This window comes from Coregonus clupeaformis, unplaced genomic scaffold (assembly GCF_020615455.1).
Source record: "Coregonus clupeaformis isolate EN_2021a unplaced genomic scaffold, ASM2061545v1 scaf0141, whole genome shotgun sequence".
Taxonomy (NCBI): domain Eukaryota; kingdom Metazoa; phylum Chordata; class Actinopteri; order Salmoniformes; family Salmonidae; genus Coregonus; species Coregonus clupeaformis.
In genome coordinates this window covers 292,323-315,696 of record NW_025533596.1, presented here as the reverse complement: position 1 = coordinate 315,696, position 23,374 = coordinate 292,323, and the positions used below count along the sequence as shown (strand labels likewise).

The window sequence follows — 23,374 nt, the reverse complement described above, 5'->3', positions numbered from 1 at the left end:
TTGTTATGAATTCCTCTGATGGAATGAGTCTTTGAATCTGAAAGCCAGGCTGGTGAATATGAAAATACAAAGTAATGGTGGTCAAGACACCTGTATGATTTTATTCTGGGTTAGGGGATTGAGTGACATGCCTTCCTCTCATAAATATGCATAAACTGACAAGGACCGGGAAATGGCCAAGTGGTTCAGTGTTTACATTGTCATCAATGCAAGGGAGACTGAGATTGAAAGTGAACGTGAAGGTTGTTTGGGATAAAGTAAAACATTTTATGCAGATCTTATGCTTCTTAAGGAGGACCAGGATCGGGTACATATTGATGATGTTCTAACTTGCAAACAGTTATATTTTAACACTTATGTATTGTTTGCCATTTATAGCTCATATCAAAGCAGTCATAAAATCCACACAATTCTCCGGAAAATGTAACAGGCTCGTGATACTCGTAACGACTTTCCCCTGTGAGTGACGTAACATGTAGCTCGGTAATCTTCGGGATTAGCAGACTCCACCAATCGAGTTCGGATCGCAAACTATAATATCGCATAAATCATATGAACTAATACTTATGGGCAACTCTCGCCACAATTGACTCTAAAATACTTGTTACAATGTTTCTGTCGCTAAATTTCCGCAGCAGTTCCTTTAGAAGAGCAGATACGAAATCGTCACTCTCTCTGCATTTGATTAGTATGCCTGTTCCCTGCTCTATCCTCGCCATGGCGCCGTGTCCCTGCTCCCTCAGTTACAGAAAGTGGCCGCCTCTCTGCTGCTGTCGACCCAAAGCTCATAGACTCACTCGTTGCCTAGACCCGCCATCTTGGAGTCAGAGAACTGAGAGTCGGCAGCAGCTACGAGAGAGCGCAAAAGGGGGACACGGGGCCAAGGTGAGAAAGTGTTTTGGAGGTAATGTGGTGAGGGAGCTATGGGGTAAGATGGCCGGGAGGGAGAAAGAATTAGATCGCGGGGATCCGAAAACAGAGGCTTCTGAGACGACCCTCGTGCCTATTCAAGGGGACGGAGAGGTGCTGGAAAGATTCCTAGGCCTCGCTGTAACAAGCCAAAGTTGCTTTCCCCGAAAATGAATTGTATTACTAAAATACTCATATGTCCAGGGAAGGTGGTAGCCTTAAAGGGGCAGAACCCATTTGAATAACTCAAGAGTGAGTGAGAACTTCATACCTAATTAATTCCAATGACCATAAACGCACCAAGATTGACAGTTAGCCATTCAAATGTAACAAAGGCCGGGTTTCCAGACAATCAAAAATGTCAAAGTTAGCCTGCTCTTTGAATAGGAATTCGGCTGGCCAATGCCTATTCTAACCACAACATGTTACCTTGCTAACGTAGCTGCATACCTTGACCCTTGATATACATGTCTATCGTGTGTTGTGTAGGTAGCTAGCTAACGTTAGCCAGCATGCTAGCTTGTCATACAAGGTTAGCTGGCCCGAGCTAATGCTAAGAGCTAACAGGCTAAGGTTAGTAAGCTAAATAACGGTAGTATCGCACTTGCAGGCTAAACGTTCATTTAGCATTAGCTAGCCAGCTAATTCACCGTTCAGTTCGACAGCTAGCTAGCTAGCTAGCTAATTTAGCTGAACATTCATCAGTTGTGCTTTGCTCTGAGTGTTAACTGGCAGGCTAGCTACATTGTAGTACAGTGGCTTGATTCCCTTTGCAGACACCTGCTCTCATTATCACTCAATCCTCTCTATGATTGAACCATTAAGTAAAGCTATAATAACCCACATTTTCCCACACCTGCAATAGACATACAAAGGATACACCTGAATAAAACATGAATAATCTGTTATATAAGTTACCTAAATGTCTAATTCTCCCTACAGGGTAGTGAGAATCAAAGTATTTACATCCAGATAGAGATGTTATGTGGCATGAACCTCTTACTCCTGTGGGGATTTGTGGACACAATTTCAAACTAGTTGTGACCATTTAATGAGTCCATAGGTCAGGTTAGTTCAGGGTTGGGGTCAAAGAGCACCCCAAAGTCCCTTCCCCAAGCTCAGACTTAGGGTCTTGAAACATTAAAAACAAAACATGCCTATAACTTGAGCATATTTAGACTCAATTTCCTCCTCTATGGACTGTTCAACAAAACTAATAAGTTCAACATAAGCTCTTTCAATCTGGTACATGAAAGTGCTTGAAGGTCCACAGTGGGAATACGTTGATTTTGACAGCTTTGATTGGTGTTCTGCAGTGTGTGACTTGTGGATTTTTCTCTCAGTTTCAGGCCTTTTCACATCTTCTGAACTGACAGTTGTGATTGGAGATAATGAGATAATCCATATCCCACATTAGAAAGGTACCATTGTCTTGTTAATTTCTGCACAAACATAATGTCAGTGTTATGTTGCATGCAAAGACTAGCTGTTAGGAGACGACATGGAGGTCCTGACTGCAAAACACAATAAATAATCTTTAGCTCTAATATTACAACTTCCGCTCTACCCCATGTTGTTTCTCTCTGTCTTCTCACTCTCTCTCCATCTAAACCCCTACCTCTCTTTTCTCCCTCTTCCTCTCCCCACCCTCTCTCCCCCTTTCTCTTTTTTGTCCTCCTCTCTCCCCCTCTCTCCCCCTCTCTCCCCTCCTCTCCCTCTCTCCCCCTCTCTCTCCCTCTCTCCCCTCCTCTCCCTCTCTCCCCCACTCCCCCTCTCTCCCCTCCTCTCCCTCTCTCCCCCTACTCCCCCTCTCTCCCCCTCTCTCCCCCTCCTCTCCCTCTCTCCCCCACTCCCCCTCTCTCCCCCTCTCTCCCCTCCTCCCCCTCTCTCCCCCCACTCCCCCTCTCTCCCCCTCTCTCCCCTCCTCTCCCTCTCTCCCCCACTCCCCCTCTCTCCCCCTCTCTCCTCCTCCTCTCCCAATCCCTCTCTCTCCCCTCCTCTCCCTCTCTCCCCCCTCTCTCCCCCCTCTCTCCCCTCCTCTCCCAATCCCTCTCTCCCTCCTCCCCCCTCTCTCCCCTCTCCCCCCTCTCTCCCCTCCTCTCCCAATCCCTCTCTCCCCTCCTCCCCCTCTCTCCCCCTCTCCCCCTCTCTCCCCTCCTCTCCCAATCCCTCTCTCTCCCCCAGTGAGTATCCCTGCCCAATAGGACCTAAAGGTCTCAGTCCTCCATGGCGTCTGGGGCTGGGCAGGCAGAGGCCGACGATGGGGCAGCATGGTCGTCATCAGGCCTGGCCAAGCCTCTTCACCTCCAGCACCTGGAGAGATCCCTACGCCTTGACAGCTTCCTCCGCCAGACCGCCTCGGTCTTCAACAGAGACCTATCCAGGTAAAGTACAGTTATAGAGCCCCACAGTGGAGTTGTCATAATACCCATAAAACCTAGCGGTCAAACAGGGAAATAGTTCCAATTGTTTTTCCACCATTCCTTTTTCACATAGGGGATTTTAGAAACATTTAAAATAAGGGCTGTGTTTCGTGTTGGCTTACCCTGGCGTGACATTTTGATAACCATGTAAATCTCTCTAATAAGCTTTTATCAATATATTCGGCTCCCCTATGGGAAAAATGAATGGTAGAAAAATGATTGGAACCATTTCCCTGCTTGACCGCTAGGTATTATGGGTATTATGACTCATAGTGTGGTACTCTATTTACAATGTAATATAACAGAACAGATACCTATTCGGGTAATATACCAGTGTTTCTCCAATATTCATTTAGCAGCGGAGCCCCGCTGCTGCTAAATCGTTGCCAAATATTTAGCCCGAAATGCGCTTGGATACTCACTGCAGTTTGAAGGTATACTGAAAGAATAAATAAATGCAAAAATTTGACTGAGTTACAGTTCATAGAAAGAAATCAGTCAATTGAAATAAATAAATGAGGCCCTAATTTATGGATTTCACATGACTGGGCAGGGGCGCAGCCTTGGGAGGACCTGGGAGGGCATAGGCCCACCCACTGGGGAGCCAGGCCCAGCCAATCAGAATGAGTTTTTCCCCACAAAATGGCTTTATTACAGACAGAAATACTCCTCAGAACCACCCCCCTCCTCAGACGATCCCGCAGGTGAAGAAGCCGGATGTGGAGGTCCTGGGCTGGTGTGGTTACACGTGGTCTACGGTTGTGAGGCCGGTTAGACGTACTGCCAATTCTCTAAAACGATGTTGGCTTATGGTAGAGAAATGACAATTCAATTATCTGGCAACAGCTCTGGTGGACATTCCTGCAGTCAGCATGCCAATTGCGTGCTCCCTCAACTTGAGACATCTGTGACAAAACTGCACATTTTAGTGGCCTTTTATTGTCCCCAGCACAAGGTGCACCTGTGTAAGGATCATGCTGTTTAATCAGCTTCTTGATATGCCACACCTCTGTTAGGTGGATGGATTATCTTGGCATGGAGAAATGCTCACTAACAGGGATGTAAAACAATTTGTGCACAACATTTGAGATAAATAAGCTTTTTGTGCATCTGGAAAAATTATGTGATCTTTTATTTCAGCTCATGAAATATGGGACCAACACTTTACATGTTGCGATTATATATTTTGTTCAATATAGTTTTGTGAGCCATTAGCTGTTCCCATAGACTTCCAATTATTGTGCTAACGCTAGTTAGCAATTGCACTAATGCTAGTTAGCAACTTTCTTCAAACTGAACACAGAGACATAAATGGTATCCATGAGTTCATCTGACTCTTAAAGCTGCATTATGTAACTTTTTGGGGCGAGCCGACTAAATTCACATAGAAATGTTTGTTCTAGATCTGTCATTCTCATTGAGAGCAAGTCTAAGAAGCGGTAGATCTGTTCTATGTTGCTATTTCTATGCTTCCCGTTATGTTTCGTTTTTGCGTTTTTTAAAAACTTTCGGTTATGTACACCAGCTTCAAACAGCTGAAAAGACAATATTGTTGGTTATGGAAAATATATTTCATATAGGTTTAGATGGTACATTGATTCTCTACACCCATCAAACTCAGCGCTGGACCTCGAAGCCAGTTCCACTGCATTTTTTCACTGTTCCCCTCTAATCAGGGACTGATTTAGACCTGGGACACTAGGTGTGTGCAACTAATTATCAGGTAGAACAGAAAACCAGCAGGCACCGGACCTCGTAGGGCAGGGGTGTCACTCATTCCATGGAGAGCATGGTGTCTGCTGGTTTTTGGTTGACCTGGACAACCAGGTGAGGAGAGTTCCTTTCTAATCATTGACCTTAATTCATAAATCAAGTACAAGGGAGGAGTGAAAACGCGCATAGACTCGGCCCTTTGTGGAACGAGTTTGACACGTGTCGTAGGGCAGGGTTTCCCCAAACTCGGTCCTGGGGGCCCCCCTTGGTGGACGTTTTGTTTTTTGCCCTAGCACTACACAGCTGATTCAAATAACCAACTCATCAAGCTTTGATTATTTGAATCAGCTGATTTAAATGTGCACCCAGGGGGGGGCCCAGGCCCCTGCTCTACGCTATACTTGCTTGTTTTGTCACATAAACTGAAATTACTATTAGAATGTTAGCAACCAGGAAATGGCGGTGCGATTTCTGCATAGTGCACCTTTTTAATTGCCAAAATCTTGCACTATCCCTTTAAGATCAGTGACAAGTTACAACTTATACTTGTAGCAAACAGAGTGAGCAGTTGTGCGAATGAGAGCCATGAGCGCACAGCCACCGTTTGCTCCTTTATCAATTAAATAATCGTATATTTCAGTTATATTTCATGAGGTGTCAACATTTATTTAATTTTCATGCATTTTGGAGTAGAATGTCCTTTTTAAAAAAAGTCACCAGAAGTGACCTTCTCACAGTTGTGCTACAACAAAATCCCCCGGGTGGGCATCCCCCCACCCCCTTTCCACTACCTTTACCACCACTGCTGCTGAAATAAATCCTAGGGGAAACGCTGTGTACAATATCATTACAACACATTACAACAGAGCAGAGAACTATCTAGGAATAATACAATGTCATAAGCCCTGCACCTTCTCCATGTGAGGTTAGTTTTAGTGGCCCTAGGTGTTGATATCTTGGGGCCCTTGCACTCCACTGTGTAATTAATCAAGGGGAAACTCTTGACTAATGATCTAAATTCTATTTGTGGCTATAGGCCAGAAGGTAAAGACCGCGTCAGCACCGGGGACCTCTCAGAAGCTTGAAATAGATGTTGTATGTGCATTATGACATGACTGGGATGACTCTGGGCTTATGCGTACATGTTTGTCTCATCACAGTGATGACAGCGACGATGGTGGATTGGGGGAGGGGCCTTCCATGGGCCCGACCAATCAGCACGCAGCCCTGGCGATAAAGGAGGAGTCATGTGACCTGGAGGAGGAGGGGCTTGTTACCGAGGGCAACCCCCTCAACGGAGCTCTATCACAAGGTGAAGGGGAGCTTGGGGAAAGTTCACCCGGAAGGTTCCAATAGGTGCATGCACCTTAAAAGTGGTGACCCTCCCATCTGTTCTATAGATCCTGCTACAGGATCTGCTTTAGTAGGGATCTGGATTCCAAGGTGTAATCTCAGATTAATGGAAAAACATTGGCTCCGTACAAGTGCAATATCCTGTTTCAATATCCAATATCTCACCGAGACCTTTATTCAAAGACATTTGTCTTTTACACTTCTCTTACTCTCCTTCTCTCTCCACAGAACACAAGGCAGACAAAGACAGTCTATACAACTTCTCCAAACTCAAGAAGAGCAGGAAATGGCTGAAGGTATTTGCATTGCTTCATGATAGAGTGTGTTAACATTCAGGGCTGGTTTCCCCAAACACAAAGTTTGTGGACCAAAATTATCATGCTTTTTAGTCCAGAACTAGACTTAATCTGTGTCCCGGAAACCGGTCTGTAGTGGTATATAAGGAAATAGGGGATGGATGGTCATGGATGTATCTGAATTGTTCTCCCCATAGAGTATCCTGTTGAGTGATGACACCAGTGAGTCAGACACAGAGGAGTCTGACTTCAGTCTGTCCAGAGAAGAGCTACAGGATATGCTCAGACTGCACCAGTTCACCAGGGAGCACCAGAACAAGTTCCACAACGACAGAGAGGTACACACACACACACACACACACACACACACACGTCTAGACACACACACACACACACGTCTAGACACACACACACACACACGTCTAGACACACACACACACACGTCTAGACATACACACAGGCATGTATCTGTGTTCGTACACAACTGTTATTACTTGATGAATAGCCACATGACCACTACTATAGTCACATGACCACTACTATAGTCACATGACCACTACTATAGTCACATGACCACTACTATAGCCACATGACCACTACTATAGCCACATGACCACTACTATAGTCACATGACCACTACTATAGTCACATGACCACTACTATAGCCACATGACCACTACTATAGCCACATGACCACTACTATAGTCACATGACCACTACTATAGTCACATGACCACTACTATAGCCACATGACCACTACTATAGCCACATGACCACTACTATAGTCACATGACCACTACTATAGTCACATGACCACTACTATAGTCACATGACCACTACTAGAGCCACATGACCACTACTATAGCCACATGACCACTACTATAGTCACATGACCACTACTATAGTCACATGACCACTACTATAGCCACATGACCACTACTATAGCCACATGACCACTACTATAGTCACATGACCACTACTATAGTCACATGACCACTACTATAGCCACATGACCACTACTATAGCCACATGACCACTACTATAGTCACATGACCACTACTATAGTCACATGACCACTACTATAGCCACATGACCACTACTATAGCCACATGACCACTACTATAGTCACATGACCACTACTATAGTCACATGACCACTACTATAGTCACATGACCACTACTAGAGCCACATGACCACTACTATAGCCACATGACCACTACTATAGCCACATGACCACTACTATAGCCACATGACCACTACTATAGCCACATGACCACTACTATAGCCACATGACCACTACTATAGCCACATGACCACTACTATAGCCACATGACCACTACTATAGTCACATGACCACTACTATAGCCACATGACCACTACTAGAGCCACATGACCACTACTAGAGCCACATGACCACTACTATAGTCACATGACCACTACTATAGCCACATGACCACTACTAGAGCCACATGACCACTACTATAGTCACATGACCACTACTATAGTCACATGACCACTACTATAGCCACATGACCACTACTATAGTCACATGACCACTACTATAGCCACATGACCACTACTATAGCCACATGACCACTACTATAGCCACATGACCACTACTAGAGCCACATGACCACTACTATAGTCACATGACCACTACTATAGCCACATGACCACTACTATAGCCACATGACCACTACTATAGCCACATGACCACTACTATAGTCACATGACCACTACTATAGCCACATGACCACCACTATAGCCACAGTACCAACACTACCATTGTGCTCATTGTGATAGCATTGACTGAACAATGATAACACTAATAGAGATCTGTTTTGGCATGGACGTTGCCATTGGGGTCATCCACTGTTTTATAGTAGTCAGCTGGGTGGGGATTCCAAATAGGTTGGGAGGGATCAGCCAATGATCAGAGCGTTGTCTTCAAATTGGTTTGCTTAGTTTGTAAAGTGGCTTTAGGCTTTATCACCGCCATCTAGTTGCAACAATAAATGAATGACACACAAGATGTGGTTCAGGACTCCAGCTCTGCAGGTGACGGTAAATCACCAACATAAATCACCAATATTAGCATTACACTGTTTTCATACATCAAAAGAAGGAGAACATCTACAACTTTAAAAATGGCAAAAGCGTAAATGGGGCTGCCCATGTTGTCACAGGCACCATAATGGCACAGATAAAACTGGAGATCTCTATACATCTCTATGGATGACAGTTTGTAACCTCTTCCCCCCCTCCTCTCCTCAGCTGCAGCAGTATCAATACTATAGCACAGGACTGCTCTCCTCCCAGGACCCCTTCTATGAACAGCAGCGCCACCTGCTGGGCCCCAAGAAGAAGAAGATCAAGGAGGAGAAGAAATTCAAGGGTAAGAAAAAAAGTTTATTTACTTATTTATAATTGTCTGACATGTCTGTCTTTTGCTTTGTTGAATGTGTCTTTTTTTTAAATGGATGATTGTGCCGCAAACCTATTTTATTTCTAGAGGGAATCATATAGATTTCTAATACTGCTACTAGTGAATAGGTTCGCTTACCTTCATGGAGCATGTTACGTTGGTTTCCAGTCATTGATGTATTCCTCCATATTCCCTCCTCCTCTCAGGCAAGCTAAAGAAAGGGAAGAAGAAGAAGAAGAGGGTAGAGGGGGAGTTCTCAGGCGAGGGGCGGCCGTATGTCACCAAGATCTTCGCCAAGTTTTCCCATGATGCCCCTCTTCCCATGTTGAAGAAGAAGCACCTGACTGTAGAGCAGCTGAACGCACGACGACGAAAAGTCTGGCTCACCATCGCCAAGAAGGAGTGCCCCAAGGTACGCTGGGTAGTGTAGTCTGAGAGGCCTACAAGAGTCAGGATAATAATTGTAGGAGTGGGTGTAGGTCTTTGTAAATCTGTGAGTTGTTGTGAACTGTCCTCAGGGCCCGTATCCATAAAGCATCTCAGAGTAAGAGTGCTGATCTGGGATTAGTTTAGCCTTTTAGATCGTAATGAATGAGATTATATGGAAAGATCCTAGATCAGCACTTGCTGCTTTGTGGATACTGTGGCCCTGACCTCTGATTTAAAGGATATCTGAGAGGGGCTAAAGTTCATAGTATATCCTATGTAGAGCATGTGAATTGGTACGAAGTAATATATTCATAATTGCGTAATCTTTCTTCAGGCATTCAAGCAAAAAGCATCAGCCAAGAACTTTGTCCTTACCAATGCCAAAAAGGTAAAATGTTTAAGCCTTTCATGACCTATTAAAACCTGTTGTCTGTGTGTGTGTGTTTGAAAGAGTATCCCTGTGTAAGTCTGTTTTTTACCTGAGACAAATCCTGTATGTGTTTTTTCTATATATGTTACTTCAAACTAAATGTCTGTGTTCTCTCCAGACTAAACTATTTTCTTTGTGTATCTGTTCTCCTCATCTCCAGCTGGTCCACCAGTGTCTCTGATCTAAACTCAGTACTGTGTCATTAATGAGTATCTGTTCTCCTCCTCTCCAGCTGGCTCACCAGTGTATGCGTGAGGTACGTAGGGCAGCCATTCAAGCCCAGAAGAACTGCAAGGAGACCCTTCCCCGGGCCAGGAGACTGACCAAGGAGATGACGCTCTACTGGAAGAAATATGAGAAGGTGGAGAAGGAGCACAGGAAGAGAGCTGAGAAGGAAGCTCTGGAACAACGCAAGCTGGACGAGGAGATGAGAGAGGTGAGACTGGAAAAACACACCGTGCTCTACCACATCAGGACGGGGAGCTACCTTCCTGCAGTATACCGCTCTGATGTAACACGCCTGATTCTACTTGTCACTTGATTAGCTGAATCGGGTGTGTTTATAGTAATGTTGGAGTAAAAGCCTGCACACCCAGAAGCTGGTCACCCCTCCACCGCGTAAAACAAACGTCGAGTGATCTCCCTAAATAAATTCAGATTTAAAAAGGGATCAAAGCGAATGCCAAAACTCACCACAATGTCAAGGATTAACCCTACCTCTCTCTCTCTCTCTCCCTCCCAGGCGAAGCGTCAGCAGCGTAAGCTGAACTTCCTGATCACCCAGACAGAGCTGTATGCCCACTTCATGGGGGGCAAGGGTCCTGGGGAGGACGGAGAGGAGGAGGAGGGGGGACAGGAGGACATTCTCAACAAGCTGGATGACACCACCTCTCACAGGCAGATGGACATCGGGGGAGGGGTGATGGTCAACGTTGGACAGGAGGACTACGGTAATGGTCGCTACTTTATCATTCTAAACATATTCGGGTTACTTCATCTAAATCTCTCAATAGCCAAATCCAATCATGATTGATTGGATCTCAAGTGGTTTCCTCCTTTTGTGCTTGATCGTGAAGAGGTACATTACTATTTTAGTGCAATTAAGTGCAGTTGTAACAGTGTTGAATTGTTGTCCATCTCAGATAGTGAATACTACAAGTCACAGGCCCTAAGGAACGCTAAAGAGGCCTACGACATCCACCAGGCCAGAGTAAGTCCCAGCAGTACCTCCAACACCTCATCAACATGAGTCCACCCAGATAGATATGTACACTCAACATGGGAAAATGATTATATTGCCAGCGTTCTCAAAGCAGACGGTCCACTTTTTCTCCCTCTAGACGCGTCTCTTTGATGAGGAGGCTAAGGACAGTCGCTGTGCCTCCCTGCACCAGGCCAGCGGGTCAGGGTCAGGGTTCGGGGAGAGCTACAGCCTGTCTAACCCTTCTATCCAGGCCGGGGAAGACATCCCCCAGCCAACCATCTTCAACGGGAAACTGAAGGGCTACCAACTCAAAGGCATGAACTGGCTGGCTAACCTCTACGAACAGGTGATGGACACAAGCTTCAAAAGATCAACTTCTCTTTCTCTTTGTTGGTCGGTTTTTCTCTCTCTCTGACTCTCTCTCTCTCTCTCTCTCTCTGACTCTCTCTCTCTCTCTCTCTCTCTCTCTGACTCTCTCTCTCTCTCTCTCTCTTGACTCTCTCTCTCTCTGACTCTCTCTCTCTCTCTCTCTCTCTCTGACTCTCTCTCTCTCTGACTCTCTCTCTCTCTCTCTCTCTCTGACTCTCTCTCTCTCTCTCTGACTCGCTCTCTCTCTCTCTGACTCTCTCTCTCTCTCTCTGACTCTGACTCTCTCTCTCTCTCTGACTCTCTCTCTCCCCCCACACACACCTGTCATGCATCCCATCACTCTGTCACTTTTCTCAGTAGTGACATCCCTTCCTGTTCCGTTCTCCCTCTTCATAGGGTATCAATGGTATCCTAGCAGATGAGATGGGTCTGGGGAAGACTGTTCAGAGCATCGCCCTGCTGGGGCACCTGGCTGAGGTAAGCAGTAAAATACTGGAGCTGTGCTTGGTTTAGTTTGCCTGGTCTCTTCCAAACATTAGCATTTGATTACCTTTGTACTTGGCATGCAGAAGCCGCAACGTTTCATTCTAAGGTGTTGTATTGTTATATATATATTTACGGGCGATTGTTGATGAATCGTGTGAATGGGAACAGTCCAGCTGTATCCGTGGGCCCCAAGGTGTTTTAAATGAGAGGGGAAATATAATTACATTTTGGGAATTTGAGCCCGCTCTGTCCCACAGGAAGACATGAGTCACAGCTTAGTATTGCCTGTTTTTCTCTCAAACACACACATGCACACACACACCTGTTGTGGTGACTGACTGAGTGTGTCCCTGTCCTGTTGTGGTGACTGACTGAGTGTGTCCCTGTCCTGTTGTGGTGACTGACTGACTGAGTGTGTCCCTGTCCTGTTGTGGTGACTGACTGAGTGTGTCCCTGTCCTGTTGTGGTGACTGACTGAGTGTGTCCCTGTCCTGTCCTCTGCAGCGTGACAACATCTGGGGTCCGTTCCTCATCATCTCTCCTGCCTCCACGCTGAATAACTGGCACCAGGAGTTTACACGCTTTGTCCCCAAATTCAAGGTGAGACATCAGGATCCCACCATTGCTCTGACATCTACAGCACATATAACATTATCTCTCTATCAGCTGTTCTCATCTCTCCATCAGCTGTTCTCTCCATCAGCTGTTCTCCATCTCTCCATCAGCTGTTCTCTCCATCAGCTGTTCTCTCCATCAGCTGTTCTCTCCATCAGCTGTTCTCGCCATCAGCTGTTCTCGCCATCAGCTGTTCTCTCCATCGGCTGTTCTCCATCTCTCTGGATCAGATGTTCTCTCCATAAGCTGTTCTCTCTGTCGCTCCCTCAGCTGTTCTCTACATCAGCTGTTCTCTACATCAGCTTTTCTCTCCATCAGCTTTTCTCTCCATCAGCTTTTCTCTCAATCTCTCCATCAGCTGTTCTCTCCATCAGCTGTTCTCTCCATCAGCTGTTCTCTCATCAGCGCTTCTCCATCCCTCCATCAGCTGTTCTGTCTATCAGCTGTTCTCTCCAGCTCTTCATCAGCTGTTTTCTCCATCTTTTCATCAGCTGTTTTCTACATCAGCTTTTCTCTCCATTAGCTGTTCTCTCCATCAGCTGTTCTCCATCTCTCCATCAGCTGTTCTTGCCACCAGCTGTTCTCTCCATCCCTCCATCAGCTGTTCTGTCTATCGGCTGTTCTCTCCATCAGCTGTTCTCTATATCAGCTGTTCTCTCATCTCTCCATCAGCTGTTCTCACCATCTCTCCATCATCTGTTCTCTCCATCTCCCCATCAGCTGTTCTCTCCATCTCTCCATCAGCTGTTCTCTCCATCAGCTGTTCTCCATCTCTTCATCAGCTGTTCTCTCCATCTCTCCATCAGCTGTTCTCTCCATCAGCTGTTCTCCATCTCTTCATCAGCTGTTCTCTCCATCTCTACATCAGCTTTTCTATCCATCAGCTTTTCTCTCAATCTCTCCATCAGCTGTTCTCTCATCAGCGCTTCTCCATCCCTCCATCAGCTGTTCTGTCTATCAGCTGTTCTCTCCAGCTCTTCATCAGCTGTTCTCTCCAGCTGTTCTCTCCATCCCTTCATCAGCTGTTATGTCTATCAGCTGTTCTCTCCATCAGCTGTTCTTGCCATCTCTCCATCAGCTGTTCTCACCATATCTCCATCAGCTGTTCTCTCCATCTCTCCAACAGCTGTTCCCTCCATCTCTCCATCAGCTGTTCTCTCCATCTCTCCAACAGCTGTTCTCTCCATCTCTCCAACAGCTGTTCTCTCCATCTCTCCAACAGCTGTTCTCTCCATCTCTCCAACAGCTGTTCCCTCCATCTCTCCATCAGCTGTTCTCTCCATCTCTCTATCAGCTGTTCTCTCTGTCAGCTGTTCACTCCATCAGCTGTTCTCCATCAGCTTTTCTCTCCATCAGCTGTTCTCTCCAGCTCTCTCCTCTCGTTAAACGATCTATTGGTTCTGTCTCTGTGTTAATTGACTATGTTATATTGTGTGCATCTCAGCACCGTGTATAATCGGAAGGTGAGAGAACCGGTGGTTGCTTAGATCCCTGATTTCCGATTTTGTCCTTTAGTGGGCAGCATAGTATTATAGGACTTATGGTAACTATGAATCAGAGGCATGGTATCTTACAACACACACACACACACACACACACACACACACACAACCTCCTCCATATACACCCTCCTCGTCCAACTTTTCACTGCAAAGCCATCATTGTTGGATGTTTTTCAGAAGAAAGTAAATCAACTGTTTCACCATGGTGATGAGGTGTTAACAAACATCAGATGAATATCAGTTCCTGGGAACGAGCCTGACCCAGCAACAATGGACACACACACAATGGAGCCTCAGCCAGTATTTGTGTTGAGTGATTCATTATGGTCCCGTCACATAGTTTAACATAACGTCTCACATCAACAATCCATGGAGTCAGAGTTGAAATGTTTTGTCACTAAACAATAACAAATACATTTTTCGAAAAAAAAAGTAACTGTGCAAAATGTTTCTTTCTACTGGAATAAGTCAGAAGATTTGTGAGTATAAAATGTTAACATTCTGTTGTGATAAAATAACTATATTCGATTAGAAACAACAGTTCTACACAGACTTAGTATCAAAACTCCTTTAGGTCTGCCTCAATGATTACTGGACCTCCTTGAGAAAATAAACTCTGCAGATTCACATATTATATTCATGCATTTAACCCTGTGTGCTGTTTGTCCCTCAGGTTCTGCCGTACTGGGGTAACCCTCACGACCGCAAGGTGATCAGGAAGTTCTGGAGCCAGAAAACCCTGTACACCCAGAATGCTCCATTCCATGTGGTCATCACCAGTTACCAGCTGGTAGTTCAGGATGTCAAGTACTTCCAGAGGGTCAAGTGGCAGTACATGGTTCTGGATGAGGCCCAGGCCCTAAAGAGCAGTACCAGGTAAACCCTAACCCTAAGACCCGACCCCCTGGACACCCAATAGATGCTTGGTAAACAACAGGGGTAGACTATCAGTGAAAAGCCATTCCCAACAATGCACAGAGAAAAAAAGAGATCATATATATATTTTTTGAAAATTGTTGAGGATTTGCGGGCCTATGTCGAATCTTTCCAGCCTCCTGAAGGGGAAGAGGCATTGTCGTGCCTTCTTCACGACTGTGTCGGTGTGTGGACCATGATAATTCTTTAGTGATGTGGACAAGGAGAAGCGCTCCACTACAGTCCCGTGGATGTGGGTGTGCTCGGTCCTCCGTCTCCTGTAGTCCACGATCAGCTATTTGTCTTGCTGACATTGAGGGAGAGGTTTGTGACCTGGCACCACACTGTCTCATCATCGTCGGTGATCAGGCCAACCACAGTCGTGTTGTCAGCAAACTTAATGATGGCGTTGGAGTCGTGCGGGGCCACACAGTCGTAGGTGAACAGGGAGTAGAGGAGGGGACTTAAGCACACAACCCTGTGGGGCCCCTGTGCTTGAGGGTCAGCATGGCGGATGTGTTGTTGCCTACCCTCACCACCTGGGGGCGGCCCGTCAAAAAGTCCAGGATCTCAGTCCCAGGGTCCTGAGCTTAGTGATGAGCTTGGAGGGGGCTATGGTGTTGAACGCTGAGTTGTAGTCAATGAACAGCATTCTCATGTAGGGGTTCCTCTTGTCCAGGGGAGAGAAGGTTTGTGTTTAGTGCAATAGAGATTGCGTTATCTGTGGATCTGTTGGGGCGGTATGCGAATTGGAGTGGGTCCAGGGTGTCGGCGTTGATGTGAGCCATGACCAGCCTTTCAAAGCATTGCATGGCTACAGATGTGAGTGCTATGGGGCGATAGTCATTTAGACAGGTTACCTTGGCGTTCTTGGGCACAGGGACTATGGTGGTCTGCTTGAAACATGTAGGTATTACAGACTGGGTCAGGGAGAAGTTGAAGATGTCAGTCTAGACACTTGCCAGCTGGTCAGCTCATATTCTGAGTACACGTCCTGGTCATCCATCTAGCCCTGCGGCCTTGTGAATGTTATCCTGTTTTAAAGGCTCGCGTCACTGGGCAGCTCGTGGCTAGGTTTCCCTTTGTAATCCGTGATAGTTTGCAAGCCCTGCCACATCCGACGAGCGTCAGAGCTGGCATAGTAGGATTCGATCTTAGTCCTGTATTAACGTTTTGACTGTCTGATTGCTCGTCGGCGGTCGTAGCAGGATTTCTTATAGGCGTCCGCATTAGTGTCCCGCTCCTTGAAAGCGGCAGCTCTAGCCTTTAGCTCAACGTGGATGTTGCCTGTAATCCATGGCTTCTGGTTGGGATGCACTTATTAATGAATCCGGTGACTGATGTGGGGAAACCCCTCAATGTTATCGGATGAATCCGGAATATATTCCAGCCTGTGCTAGCGAAACAGTCCTGTAAGCTTAGCATCCGCTTCATCGGACCACTTCAGTATTGAGCATGTCACTGGTACTTCTTGTTTGAGTTTTTGCTTGTAAGCACGAGTCAGGAGGATAGAGTTATGGTCAGATTTGCCAAATGGAGGGCGAGGGAGAGCTTTGTGAGTGTCTCTGTGTGTGGCGTAAAGATGAGTGTGTGGAGTGAAGGGGAGTTTTTTTCGCCTCTAGTTGCACAGGTGACATGCTGGGAAAAATGAGGTAAGACAGATTTCAGTTTCCCTGCATTAAAATCACCAGCCACTAGGAGCGCCGCCTCTGGGTTTTCTTGTTTTCTTATGGCCCTATACAGCTGGTTGAGTGCGGTCTTAGTGCCAGCATCGGTTTGTGGTGGTAAATAGTCGGCTTCCAGTAATACCGTATTACCCCGGTATGGTACAGAAACGGTATGACGCTATGAAAATCTGGATACCGCCAAACCCTAGTAAATAGACAGCTATGAAAAATATAGATGAAAACTCTCTTGGTAAATTGTATGCTGCAATTTATCATGAGGTATTCTAACACAGGCGAGCAAAACCTAGAGATTTCCTTAACATTAGAGATGCGCACCAGCTGTTGTTGACAGAGAGAGACACCTCCCTCCTTAACCAGCTGTTGTTGACAGAGAGAGACACCTCCCTCCTTAACCAGCTGTTGTTGACAGAGAGAGACACCTCCCTCCTTAACCAGCTGTTGTTGACAGAGAGAGACACCTCCCTCCTTAACCAGCTGTTGTTGACAGAGAGAGACACCTCCCTCCTTAACCAGCTGTTGTTGACAGAGAGAGACACCTCCATCCTTAACCAGCTGTTGTTGACAGAGAGAGACACCTCCCTCCTTAACCAGCTGTTGTTGACAGAGAGACACCTCCCTCCTTAACCAGCTGTTGTTGACAGAGACACCTCCCTCCTTAACCAGCTGTTGTTGACAGAGAGAGACACCTCCCTCCTTAACCAGCTGTTGTTGACAGAGAGACACCTCCCTCCTTAACCAGCTGTTGTTGACAGAGACACCTCCCTCCTTAACCAGCTGTTGTTGACAGAGAGAGACACCTCCCTCCTTAACCAGCTGTTGTTGACAGAGACACCTCCCTCCTTAACCAGCTGTTGTTGACAGAGAGACACCTCCCTCCTTAACCAGCTGTTGTTGACAGAGACACCTCCCTCCTTAACCAGCTGTAGTTGACAGAGAGCGACACCTCCCTCCTTAACCAGCTGTTGTTGACAGAGAGAGACACCTCCCTCCTTAATCAGCTGTTGTTGACAGAGAGAGACACCTCCCTCCTTAATCAGCTGTTGTTGACAGAGAGAGACGCCTCCCTCCTTAACCAGCTGTTGTTGACAGAGACACCTCCCTCCTTAACCAGCTGTAGTTGACAGAGAGCGACACCTCCCTCCTTAACCAGCTGTTGTTGACAGAGAGAGACACCTCCCTCCTTAATCAGCTGTTGTTGACAGAGAGAGACACCTCCCTCCTTAATCAGCTGTTGTTGACAGAGAGAGACACCTCCCTCCTTAACCAGCTGTTGTTGACAGAGAGACACCTCCCTCCTTAACCAGCTGTTGTTGACAGAGAGAGACACCTCCCTCCTTAACCAGCTGTTGTTGACAGAGAGAGACACCTCCCTCCTTAACCAGCTGTTGTTGACAGAGAGAGACACCTCCCTCCTTAACCAGCTGTTGTTGACAGAGAGAGACGCCTCCCTCCTTAACCAGCTGTTGTTGACAGAGAGAGACACCTCCCTCCTTAACCAGCTGTTGTTGACAGACACCTCCCTCCTTAACCAGCTGTTGTTGACAGAGACACCTCCCTCCTTAACCAGCTGTTGTTGACAGAGAGAGACACCTCCCTCCTTAACCAGCTGTTGTTGACAATGCGAGAGACCTCCCTCCTTAACCAGCTGTTGTTGACAGAGAGAGACACCTCCCTCCTTAACCAGCTGTTGTTGACAGAGAGACACCTCCCTCCTTAACCAGCTGTTGTTGACAGAGAGAGACACCTCCCTCCTTAACCAGCTGTTGTTGACAATGAGAGACACCTCCCTCCTTAACCAGCTGTTGTTGACAGAGAGAGACACCTCCCTCCTTAACCAGCTGTTGTTGACAGAGAGAGACACCTCCCTCCTTAACCAGCTGTTGTTGACAGAGAGACACCTCCCTCCTTAACCAGCTGTTGTTGACAGAGAGAGACACCTCCATCCTTAACCAGCTGTTGTTGACAGAGAGAGACACCTCCCTCCTTAACCAGCTGTTGTTGACAGAGAGACACCTCCCTCCTTAACCAGCTGTTGTTGACAGAGAGAGACACCTCCCTCCTTAACCAGCTGTTGTTGACAGAGAGAGACACCTCCATCCTTAACCAGCTGTTGTTGACAGAGAGAGACCTCCCTCCTTAACCAGCTGTTGTTGACAGAGAGAGACACCTCCCTCCTTAACCAGCTGTTGTTGACAGAGAGAGACACCTCCCTCCTTAACCAGCTGTTGTTGACAGAGAGACACCTCCCTCCTTAACCAGCTGTTGTTGACAGAGAGAGACCTCCCTCCTTAACCAGCTGTTGTTGACAGAGAGACACCTCCCTCCTTAACCAGCTGTTGTTGACAGAGAGAGACACCTCCCTCCTTAACCAGCTGTTGTTGACAGAGAGACGCCTCCCTCCTTAACCAGCTGTTGTTGACAGAGAGAACACCTCCCTCCTTAACCAGCTGTTGTTGACAGAGACACCTCCCTCCTTAACCAGCTGTTGTTGACAGAGACACCTCCCTCCTTAACCAGCTGTTGTTGACAGAGAGAGACACCTCCCTCCTTAACCAGCTGTTGTTGACAGAGACACCTCCCTCCTTAACCAGCTGTTGTTGACAGAGACACCTCCCTCCTTAACCAGCTGTTGTTGACAGAGAGAGACACCTCCCTCCTTAACCAGCTGTTGTTGACAGAGAGAGACACCTCCCTCCTTAACCAGCTGTTGTTGACAGAGACACCTCCCTCCTTAACCAGCTGTTGTTGACAGAGAGAGACACCTCCCTCCTTAACCAGCTGTTGTTGACAGAGAGACACCTCCCTCCTTAACCAGCTGTTGTTGACAGAGAGAGACACCTCCATCCTTAACCAGCTGTTGTTGACAGAGAGAGACACCTCCATCCTTAACCAGCTGTTGTTGACAGAGAGAGACACCTCCCTCCTTAACCAGCTGTTGTTGACAGAGAGACACCTCCCTCCTTAACCAGCTGTTGTTGACAGAGAGAGACACCTCCCTCCTTAACCAGCTGTTGTTGACAGAGAGAGACACCTCCCTCCTTAACCAGCTGTTGTTGACAGAGAGAGACACCTCCCTCCTTAACCAGCTGTTGTTGACAGAGAGAGACACCTCCCTCCTTAACCAGCTGTTGTTGACAGAGAGAGACACCTCCCTCCTTAACCTTACCCAAAGCTGCCATTCGGTGTTGACGACATAGAAAAAGCAGCTAGATGCATATTGTCCTTGTTCAGCCATGACTCCGAGAAACATAGGATATTAAAGTTCTTCAGGTCCTGTTGATGGGATAGTCTGGTACGGAGCTTGTCCAGTTTGTTGTCTTAGTGATTGTACGTTGGCCAATAGAACGTCCAGTTTGTTCTCTTAGTGACTGTACGTTGGCCAATAGAACGTCCAGTTTGTTCTCTTAGTGACTGTACGTTGGCCAATTGAACGTCCAGTTTGTTCTCTTAGTGATTGTACGTTGGCCAATAGAACGTCCAGTTTGTTCTCTTAGTGACTGTACGTTGGCCAATAGAACGTCCAGTTTGTTCTCTTAGTGACTGTACGTTGGCCAATAGAACGTCCAGTTTGTTCTCTTAGTGATTGTACGTTGGCCAATAGAACGTCCCAGTTTGTTCTCTTAGTGACTGTACGTTGGCCAATAGAACGTCCAGTTTGTTCTCTTAGTGACTGTACGTTGGCCAATAGAACGTCCAGTTTGTTCTCTTAGTGATTGTACGTTGGCCAATAGAACGTCCAGTTTGTTCTCTTAGTGACTGTACGTTGGCCAATAGAACGTCCAGTTTGTTCTCTTAGTGATTGTACGTTGGCCAATAGAACGTCCAGTTTGTTCTCTTAGTGATTGTACGTTGGCCAATTGAACGTCCAGTTTGTTCTCTTAGTGATTGTACGTTGGCCAATAGAACGTCCAGTTTGTTGTCTTAGTGACTGTACGTTGGCCAATAGAACGTCCAGTTTGTTCTCTTAGTGACTGTACGTTGGCCAATAGAACGTCCAGTTTGTTGTCTTAGTGACTGTACGTTGGCCAATAGAACGTCCAGTTTGTTCTCTTAGTGATTGTACGTTGGCCAATAGAACGTCCAGTTTGTTGTCTTAGTGATTGTACGTTGGCCAATAGAACGTCCAGTTTGTTGTCTTAGTGATTGTACGTTGGCCAATAGAACGTCCAGTTTGTTGTCTTAGTGATTGTACGTTGGCCAATAGAACGGATGGTAGAGACAGTTACTGCTCGTTTGCCTCTTGCGACGTCTCTTCCTCTTCCTGGTCCGAGGTGAACAGTACATCCACAGCTGTCGACTCGTCGAAGTACAAATCTTCATCCAAAACCAGGTTAGTGATCGCTGTTCTAATGTCCAGACGCGGTTGTCGGTCACAGGAAATGATGGGATCAGCGCATAAACCCCCGTCCCCCACCAAATAGCAGAATTGGTCAGGAGCTCTTAAGACGGCAGCTATCGATCTCTGCAGCGCCATCTCAGTTCAGTGGGTCCAGTGAGTGTACACGGTTCTGGACGAGGCCCAAGCACTGAAGAGCAGCACCAGCTGGAGAAGTTCTTTCAGTTGTGTCTCAAATGATACCCCATCTAGTGTTTCAATAATGATGTATAATGTTTGTATGGTGTTTGAATACATCATGTAGTCCATTAAGTTTGGATGTCTCTGTGTTGACAGTGTTCGATGGAAGATCCTGCTGCAGTTCCAGTGTAGAAACAGACTGCTGCTCACTGGAACACCTATACAGAACACCATGGCAGAGGTCAGAGGTCATTCTGTCTGTCTCTCTCTCTCTCTCTTTGTCTCTCTCTCTGTCTGTTTCTCTCTCTCTCTGTCTGTTTCTCTCTCCTCTGTCTGTTTCTCTCTCTCTCTGTCTGTTTCTCTCTCTCTTTGTCTGTTTCTCTCTATCTTTGTCTGTCTCTCTCTCTGTCTGTTTCTCTCTGTCTGTCTCTCTCTTTGTCTCTCTCTCTGTCTGTTTCTCTCTCTCTGTCTGTTTCTCTCTCTCTCTCTGTCTGTTTCTCTCTCTCTCTGTCTGTTTCTCTCTCTCTCTGTTTCTCTCTCTGTCTGTTTCTCTCTCTCTTTGTCTGTCTCTCTCTCTGTCTGTGTCTGTCTCTCTCTCTCTCTCTCTGTCTGTTTCTCTCTCTCTGTCTGTTTCTCTCTCTTTGTCTGTCTCTCTCTGTCTGTCTCTCTCTTTGTCTGTCTCTTTCTCTCTTTGTCTGTCTCTCTCTCTCTTTGTCTGTCTCTCCCTCTCCGTCTCTCTGTCTCTTTCTCTCTCCCTCTCTGGAAAATAAATATAGGTCACATTTACATTTTAGTCATTTAGCAGACGCTCTTATACAGAGCGACTTACAGGAGCAATTAGGGTTAAGTGCCTTGCTCAAGGGCACATCAACAGATTTTTCACCTAGTCGGCTTGGGGATTAGAACCAGCGACCTTTCGGTTACTGGCACAACGCTCTTAACCACTAAGCTACCTGCCGTCCCGTTGTATTTACAATGGTGTTTGTTCTTCACTGGGTGCCCACTTCTTTTCACACATCTTGCTGCTGTGGTTTTTCACCCAGTAGATAAGGGAGTTTATCAAAATGGGATTTTTTTTTCAAATTCTTTGTGGGTCTGTGTAATCTGAGGGAAATATGTGTCTCTAATATGGTCATACATTTGGCAGGAGGTTAGGAAGTGCAGCTCAGTTTCCACCTCATTTTGTGGGCAGTGTGCACATAGCCTGTCTTCTCTTGAGAGCCAGGTCTGCCTACGGCGGCCTTTCTCAATAGCAAGGCTATGCTCACTGAGTCTGTACATAGTCAAAGCTTTCCTCAAGTTTGGGTCAGTCACAGTGGTCAAATATTCCAAATAGCATTCTAGTTTGCTCTGTTTTTTTGTTAATTCTTTCCAATGTGTCAAGTACTTATCTTATTGTTTTCTCCCTCTCTATATCTATTTCTCAGCCTGTCTGTATGTACTGTATAGTGCCTTCAGAAAGTATTCATACCCCTTGACTTATTCCACATTTTGCTGTGTTCCAGCCTGAATTCAAAATAGATTAAATAGATTTTTTTTCTCACCCATCTACACTCAATACGCCATAATGACAACGTTTATGCTAATTTATTTAATTTACATAAGTATTCAAACCCCTAAGTAAATACATGTTAGAATCACCTTGGTCAGCGATTACGGCTGTGAGTCTTTCTGGGTAAGTCTCTAAGAGCTTTACACACCTGGATTGTACAATATTTGCACATTATTCTTTTAAAAAATTATTAGAGCTCTGTCAAGTTGGTTGTTGATCATTGCTAGGCAACCATTTTCAAGTTTGCCATAGTTTTTCAAGTAAATCTAAGTCAAAACTGTAACTAGGCCATTCGGGAACATTCAATGTCATCATGGTAAGCAACTCCAGTGTATATTTGGCTTTGTTTTAGGTTATTGTCCTGCTGAAAGGTGAATTTATCTCCCAGTGTCTGTTGGAAAGGAGACAACCAGGTTTTCCTCTAGGACTTTGCCTGTGCTTACCTCTATTCTGTTTTTTTTGTTTTGTTTTTTTACTCCCTAGTCCTTGCTGATGACAAGCATACCCATAACATGATGCAGCCACCACCATGCATGAAAATATAAAGAG

The 23,374-nt window shown here is 46.2% G+C and overlaps 1 protein-coding gene across 3 annotated transcripts in view; it reads left to right on the top strand.

The window, feature by feature from the left end:
• The first annotated feature begins 720 nt into the window (after nt 1-720).
• The window catches only part of ino80 (INO80 complex ATPase subunit), a 98,457-nt gene continuing 75,803 nt past the window's right edge, over nt 721-23,374 (top strand). The window contains exons 1-17 of one of the 3 annotated variants that reach the window (XM_041859990.2): nt 721-885; nt 2,253-2,330; nt 3,094-3,293; nt 6,206-6,357; nt 6,627-6,694; nt 6,892-7,032; nt 8,969-9,089; nt 9,326-9,531; nt 9,883-9,936; nt 10,211-10,414; nt 10,721-10,928; nt 11,121-11,188; nt 11,319-11,528; nt 11,948-12,028; nt 12,542-12,637; nt 14,828-15,030; nt 21,430-21,514. In XM_041859990.2, the coding sequence (XP_041715924.2) occupies nt 3,136-3,293; nt 6,206-6,357; nt 6,627-6,694; nt 6,892-7,032; nt 8,969-9,089; nt 9,326-9,531; nt 9,883-9,936; nt 10,211-10,414; nt 10,721-10,928; nt 11,121-11,188; nt 11,319-11,528; nt 11,948-12,028; nt 12,542-12,637; nt 14,828-15,030; nt 21,430-21,514 (2,055 nt within the window). In that variant the 5' untranslated portion in view covers nt 721-885; nt 2,253-2,330; nt 3,094-3,135. Of the gene's footprint in view, nt 1,162-2,252; nt 2,331-3,093; nt 3,294-6,205; nt 6,358-6,626; nt 6,695-6,891; nt 7,033-8,968; nt 9,090-9,325; nt 9,532-9,882; nt 9,937-10,210; nt 10,415-10,720; nt 10,929-11,120; nt 11,189-11,318; nt 11,529-11,947; nt 12,029-12,541; nt 12,638-14,827; nt 15,031-21,429; nt 21,515-23,374 lie in introns of all 3 variants that reach the window. The other 2 variants (XM_045213700.1, XM_045213699.1) reach the window with 2 other exon arrangements.